Source organism: Atta colombica, unplaced genomic scaffold (genome assembly GCF_001594045.1).
Source record: "Atta colombica isolate Treedump-2 unplaced genomic scaffold, Acol1.0 scaffold1, whole genome shotgun sequence".
Classification (NCBI taxonomy): domain Eukaryota; kingdom Metazoa; phylum Arthropoda; class Insecta; order Hymenoptera; family Formicidae; genus Atta; species Atta colombica.
Window position 1 is genome coordinate 3500622 of NW_017259183.1, and position 8128 is coordinate 3508749.

The 8128-nt window shown below is 26.2% G+C and overlaps 1 protein-coding gene across 2 annotated transcripts; it reads right to left on the reverse strand.

The window, feature by feature from the left end:
• Nucleotides 1–276: 276 nt before the first annotated feature.
• On the reverse strand, nucleotides 277–7741 carry LOC108694996 (octopamine receptor beta-2R-like). Of its 2 annotated transcripts, none has more exons than XM_018204703.1 (3): nucleotides 6538–7741; nucleotides 5206–5436; nucleotides 277–940 (listed from the first exon to the last, which is right to left on the reverse strand). In XM_018204703.1, exons 1-3 carry the CDS (start codon nucleotides 7530–7532, stop codon nucleotides 850–852), a joined length of 1317 nt encoding a protein of 438 aa, XP_018060192.1. In that variant the 5' UTR covers nucleotides 7533–7741; the 3' UTR covers nucleotides 277–849. The 2 variants fall into 2 exon arrangements, with proteins under 2 accessions (XP_018060192.1, XP_018060200.1); XM_018204711.1 differs by having other exon boundaries at nucleotides 881–940; nucleotides 5181–5436.
• Nucleotides 7742–8128: the final 387 nt, after the last annotated feature.

Genomic DNA, 8128 nt, shown 5'->3' on the forward strand with positions numbered 1-8128 from the left:
CATTTCAATTATACTATATTTGTGTATGCGCATATGTATGTACACATATGTGCACATATATGTATTTGTATGTCATTGAATTATTTTTATCGTCGTAATACAATATATCAATCAAATCATAAATTCGGTAATAATTCGAAATAATCAAATCAGATTATTTCTAAAAAATAAATTTCTAAAAAATAAAACAAAATTATTGCAAGAATTATTGTAATATAGAAAGGAAAACCAAAATTATCAATGAAATCGTGAGATTTAAATCAAAAAGAGGCCATCAAAAATAAAAAAGAATTACATCTTAGAATTTTTATAAGAAAACATATTAAGAGATTTATACGGATCAATCATTCCTTTGTGGCTTTTTAAAATTATATTCATTTAGGTATCTTACGAAAATATTTGCAGAAGCCATTTCTTTTGTTTCGAAGTTTAAACAAAGTTCGTTCAGTCGGAATCTCTTACGTTCTTCCACAGGCACGATTAATTCTTACGAAACACGATATACATTTCATTAGCTACAAAAGCTTAAAAATCTAACTTTGGCAATATGATATAATCTATGTATACATGTTTGTTTCCAGCTTTATATAAGATATATTCAGCATATTCGTGTGTATTTATTGTCACCGTGAAAAAAAATCGATGACTCTTTTTATTCTCTTTATTTTCATCTTTGGCAAAGTGTTGGATAATGTCTCGATATGATTGTGTTTGCGCGCGCGCATTGTGTTGTATGTATGTTAGTTATGTTTAAATTGACGCGCGTATTTTATATATGATGAGTGTTATACATAGATGTGTATTTTTTGCAATCGCTCGCTTTTAGAATCTTGGGAACATAGTTTCGTCTCAAAGACTGCTGCCAAATTCACTCGATCTTCGTCGATCAATGTTCTTTATGTACGTTTCTGAGTATATGCTCTTGGTGCGATCGTCGTATCTAAAACAAAATTAAACAAAGTTATTTCGGAAAAATCGACATGAATACAATTATTTAATTGTATAACTGTATAATTTAATTGTATAACTGTAAATTATTTCAAGAAAGTTTATGAAGATAATTTAATGTTTTAGTCAATCTTTTTGCTAGATAAATTACGTAACATAATTTAAATTTGTACATAGGCTATCTTGTATACGATAAATGAAAAATATATTTGTGCATTCTACATCTTCATAAGTTTCTATTAATTCTGCATTAAAAGTCAAATAATTGTTTATTCGGTATAATAATATTCTAGATATAAATAAAATGATAAATTATACATACGTCTTTTTACCAAGAAAAAATTAATATAAAAGAAATATGGATGCGAAGATAATCCGCATAGCTTCTATATTTATGTATATTGTAACGTTAAATATATAATAAAAATGTAAACGTAAATATATAATAAAAATGAACTTTTCTTTATTTGTCTGTGTTGTGTATTAAATTATTAACATTAGATTTTTATACAAGTTGATCTGAATAGATAGATTTCGATCAGTTTTAGTTTTCGTTGAAAAATTAAGAAATTATCGTATTTTAATATTACGTAATATTTTTCAAACAAAATCAACGCGTTAAAAATATTTGTTGTGTATAACGAAAAGGTAAACATTCCGTTTAATATCTTTTGATTCTCGTATGGTTGTCAGTTTAATCGTCACACATCATCGCGAATACAGCTCGTGCGAGATACGCAGTATATGTAATTGAACAGAATAATAGAATAATTGGTGCAGGGAATGAAAATGGAGATACATGACGCCATACATCCACACGTATTAAATTAGATTTAACTTATGAGTTTAATGATCATTTCTTAGAACTGCAAATATAACGCCTTGGTCATCGGAATTTATTACCAAATGCTTTGCGTATTTTATTCTTTGTTCCATTATTTCCAATGCAAAACATAACTATTTACTATTAGTGGCAATAAAATATTGTTGCAATAATTATATTGACACATAAAATATAATAATGCGATAATGTCAATAAATAATATTGTTGCACCAATTTCTATGACATTTTATATAATTTTTATGATTCAAAAAAAATTAACTTCAGTAGCATATTCAGTAGCAGAGAAATCAATATTCATTATTCAGAGATTACTTTTAATATTAATTTCAACATACAATATGTTATCTTTTCTAGTCATTCTAATTAGTTAGAATAATTTCTGTATTCATTTTTAATTAATTATCTAATATTTTTTTCAAAATTAAATATGCTTTTGTTGTATATATGTGGCAATATAATATCATGACACTGATGACATATATGTTATTTTATTTTAATGATTAAAAAATAGATAAAAATACACACATGTGATTAAATTGTATCATTAAATTTAATAAAAACTTTATGTGGCTATATGAAAATAAAAAATAAATTTATAATTCTCGAAATTATATATATGACACACAAAATAGGCATATCATTACTTTGTATGAATTAAAAATTATATTAAAAATTATATTTTATTTAATTATGCTAAAATCAAGAAGTTATAATTTTATAAATAATAATAACTGTCTTTTTCCTGGTAGAAATAAATTGGAAATCAACTGTAAAATCGTGGAAATGTGAAATGAAAATAATCGAAATATTATTGAATATTTTAGTATTACTTTTAATACTAAAATACTATGAATTCTAGAGATAATTAATAAAAAAATAACAAAGAGAAATAAAAAATAATGAAAAATAATGCAAACATTTTAATATTTTTAGAGATATTCAAAGAAATTAAACACTCAACTATGCTGAAATACTATAAATTCTAAACATAATTCTCTTGAAAATGCGTGAAAAAAAAAATAATACAAACCATACAATATTTTTATAGATTTATTAACGTAAGTTGTACACTAAAATATGTTGAAATATTATAAATTCTAAGAAAAATTAATAAAAATATTTGAAAGATAATGAAAAGGAAACACTAGAATTAAAATGTTCGAATTAAAAACGTTTTATACAATATTAGTAATACAATATTAGCTATACAATATTAGTTAAAAGTATTAATCAAATAATTAACCAAGATAAACTAATATCAGCCAATATTATTTAAAAAATTTAGATAATATTAACCCTGAAGCCAATTAAGACAACAAATAATTTGATTTATGTTTTGAGGCTTTCACTTTTTTAAGAGATATCAAAAGATTATCGCCGTGATCCATTGCTAATGCCAATGTTTTGTGAATCTTATCGTTCACTTCATCAGGGCAAGGAACGCACTGATACTGTATCAGTGCAGCACAGTATTGATATGTTTCTCGCTCTAATGAAGTGAACGGCAAAATTCACGAATTTAACCTTTCTAAAAATTGATATCAATTTATTGTATAACAAATTTTTTAAAAGCGTTGATTAATTATATAATAATGAATGTTGATTCGATGTCGATTCCATTATCATTTCTGACTGAGAAAGTTTTAAGTTTGCAGAAATCCTCAATTTTTTAGTCAATTATTATATAACATTTTCAAGGTGATAAAAGATTTGTCACACGCAATATTGATAGTGACACGATTTTTGCACATAGGATACAACAACATGCGATGAAAGTTGATGCAGTAGCCAATCATTTTTCGTTTTTATGAAAAAAGTAAATTGATTGGTTATCGCATCAATTTCTGCTGCAGTGTTAGCGCAGGGCTGGGTAAAATGTTTTTCGAATTCCATTTAAAATACTAATTGTAAAATACTTTTAAAAAGTGCATTTAAAATGCAAAATGCAAAATAGGTCTTTTGAATCCATTTTAAATATAAAATGGATAAATAGATATTTTAAATAATTTTCAAATGCAAAATGATTTTTTTTGCTCTAGCAAAAAAAAGTTTACAAAAATGTACAGAAAAATTATATAGATTGAGACAAGAGAAATTCTTAATTTTTTATAGTGGGACACAGAGTGAGGTTTGTTTGTCTCAGAAATTCACAGTTTTTCATAGATATTTGTAACGAGACGTAGAATAATATTGTTTAAGAGCGGAAGATTTTTTGGTTTTTTAAATAAATAACGCTCTACGTCCCACTACGAATATCTATGAAAAACTAAGAATTTCGATCTTGTTTAAATCTATGTATCTTTTCATAAAAACTTTCCGCCAGGATAGTACACATTTTTTTTACGTTTAAAATCTATTTTTAGCGGAATTCGAAGCCCTGATTACAGTATTGTAAATAAAGTATTTCTGATGAGAATATTTAAAATTTTTTAATATTATATGATTTGGAATGGGATCGTTTACTTGAATAAAAATTAATACGAGAAGTGTCAGTTACGATCAAAATTAAATGTTATAAGTAATGGTATAAGTATATACATTTTAGAAATCTACATAGTATTTTAAATAAAACTGGAACATTCATTTTTTTTATTAAGACTTGATATTTATGGACTATCTGAAGAAAATTTTCTTTTTACAGATTAATTTGCAATTGAATATTTATAAAAATCTTTGGTCATGGGACTTGGTTCTTCATACACATCAATGATTCCAGAGAAAATTTATGAAAACATTTGGCATTTACCTATTTTATAAATGGTTGAATGATAGACATGATTCCATTTCAAATGTAAAATGAAAATGATTTTCCAAAAACTATTTAAAATGGAAAATGCAAAATATCATTTCCATGTTAAATATATCTAAAATGGAACTATTTTAAGTATTACCCAGCCTTGTTACCATTTTCTTTTATGTACAGGAGCCAATATTGAAATACAAAATAAATAAATAATTGCTATTAATTAATTAATTGATTAATAGTTACTTAATAATAGTTACAAAGTAACAGATACTGCGCATTTGTATACATATATTATAGATTTAAACATATACGTAATTCTTCATTAAATTCATTGCGCTCATTGATTTTTATTTTGAAATTTACTGAATTCTTGAATAATTTTAATATTTTATATTGAATTGTTTCGAATAAAATCTTAATATGATAATATTGGAAGTGGGTCAATATGCAATTCTCAGTACATACATAAATATAATTATTTATTAAAATTTCAATAAAAAGTTTCCAATCAAAGTCATTTTAATTAATTTTGAATGTGTTTCAAAGGTGACTTAAATTTATTGAGTAAATAACATAGAGTAGACAAGAAATAAAATTTCAATAAAGTTTCAAAAAGATAAAGAGATAAAATAAAATGCATACCTTAATCTGTCAGACCAATTCGTACCTGAGGGATGGTCGACGAAAATCCAATGCTTCGAGATCCAATGGCTCTCGTTTACAAAGTGAACAGAAAGCACACTGCAAGGTATTTTTAAACGCTTCTCGAAAGTCGCGATTAAAATATGCATAAATCAATGGATTTAATGCTGAATTCGTATATCCAATCCAAAATAGAATCGCAATCACGATGTTGGGACATGGACAAGTCTCGCCGCAAAGCGCTGTAGTGACGTACCTGACAATTAAATTAATAATTATTTATATATATAAATGTTGAAAATACAAAGACAGAAAATTAAACTTAAACTCAAACTTTAAAAAAAATAGAAAATATGAGAACTAATTTATTCAAATTCAATGCTTATTTTAAGTTTCTGTAATTAAAAAATTATTCTGTTATTTTGTATTTTTAATTTTAAAAAATACAGTTTAAATTTCGATTTTATTTAATTTGTGATTCATATAAAAAATCAGAAAAAGTATACTTTACATAAAAAAATAAATTATTATATTCTTTATAATTTCGTTTTTAAAAAATTAAATTTTAAAACTGAAATAAAAATATACTTTTTCGGTTTCAACTTATATTTTTAATAATACTATTAATAATACTATATTTTAATAACACAATAGTTACAAAATAATGAAGTTAATTTAATATATCTCTTCTCTCTCTCTTTCTTTTCTCTCTTTCTCGTTTTCTTACATATTATTTATATTTTTCCTCATTTGTCTTTTATTAGAATCTGAATGAAATAAAATTAAAAAATATCCATTTTAATAAAAAAATTAATTTCCCTTTTACAATTAACTTTCGTAGAAACTATAAATTTTTTTTATTTAATATATAAAAACTTTTCTTATATAATTATCATATTTTTGATACATAAACGTATTTGATACGATAAACGTTGACATACTAGATAATTTATGTTGTTATACATAGTTAAAAATTATTTTGTCTCTAAAATAACTGAAAACGTTCACATGTTTTTGATTTTTGTAATTGGTTTTTTTTTTTTAAAGAAACTTTATATGAGAAAAAATGTTTTAATACATTTTTTATTTTTTTATCTGATTGAGAATCATCACTCTTATAATTTTATTTTATTTTATAATAGATCACTAAACAGTTTTATTTGCATGAGTTAAGCATTTTACCGCATTATTTTAATATAATCAATTATACATTAAATCAAGTATTGATAGATCTAATCTCATCTATTGAATAAAGTAATCTATTATGATTAAGAACACAGCAAAATTAATTAATTTTTAGCAATTTAGCACATTAACATGTAATTTTTTTATTAAGTTAGTTGTTAACAACACATACCAAAGAAAAAATGGTAACCAGCAAAGGATGAAAGTACCCATAATGATACTTAATGTTCTTGCTGCTTTATGTTCTCTTTTCATTTTCATTATATGTTTATCTTTTGTTGGTGTGTGTAAATGCTCGGTATTTATTTCATTTAAAGTCAGAGTTTTTGATGATCCAGCGCTATTTAGTTCACCATTTAAATTATTAAGATCTTTACTCGGTCTGTGACTGAGTAACATAGCGTTACCCATTCTGCTATGCATCTGCTTTTCTTGCTTGTTAGCCTCTTTGAATATAGCAAAATATGTGACTGCCATGATAGTACACGGTATCCAAAAAGATATGCTTGATGACAGTATAGCATATATTCTGTTGACCTTAAATTCGCAAAGCTCTGGATGCTTATGCCTATGCACGCTGTTTTCTTCCGTAGTGTACCAACCGAAGAAGATTGGCACGAAGGAAATGATGGCCGGTGACACCCAACAGGCTAGTAGCATAAATGCCACTACTCTTTTCGTCATGTTGATGGGATATTTAAGTGGCTTCACGATTGCATAATATCGATCTACAGAGATGCACATTAGATGGAGTATTGAGCTAGTGCTAAAGTAGACATCTAGAGAATTCCAAACATCACACATAAAATAGCCGAAAAGCCATCTGCCAGTCACCTGCACGCTAGCGTTGAAAGTCATCGCAAACATCGCCACCAGCATATCCGCCAGTGCTAACGAAACCACAAAATAATTGGTAATAATTCGTAGCTTTCTGTGCCGTATTACGGACACCATCACCAGCAAATTACCGAATAATGCCGTAGTAATGATCGAACCGAGGATGCAGATCTTCACGATTGCTGAAGGCATGTCTAACCAGTTGCTCTCCATTTCGTTCACCTCAGTGTTATTGGCATGAGAATTCTCTTCGATCGAAGTGACATCCAATAACGATGTCACATCGAAAGAGGAGATCTCCATCGGAGCGAATGTTGTTTTTGTGGTCATGTTCGCACAATGGCAATTTTCGTCACTGTGCGTTGATCGTTCTTTAATTTTTTTCTCTTGGTCAAAGAGTTATATAGGAAGATGATATTAAGTGATGAAAATTCCAACTTGACGTATTTGACAGACGTTTATCTTCGATTCAAGCAACAAGAAGACTATTTTTCCACGTTTTGATCTTGAGTTTATTTGTTAGTATAATCGGTAAGGTTTACGAGATTTATGAAGAAATTTATTCGAACGGAATGTCTCGTAATAAAGCTTTGGTGATGCCGTCATATATTTACTCTTCAGTATCTGTAAATAAAAAAGAGAAAAGCGTTCTTAAGAAAATCAAATTGTTTTTTTATTGTTTTAACCTACAATTGCAATATGCAGCGAGTAAATGTAGGCGTTCATAAATCTATGAAAATCTATGAAATTCTTTTTATTAGGAGATTAATTGCAAGACATACTTAATTTAAATGAGTCGGTACAAATTTTATAACAACAATAAATATTTTGTTTCAAAATATCCGATATATTCTATTATTTGTAATGCCACAAAATTATTTGATACATTTTTCCTTAATAAATTATGTAAATACATATTAACATTA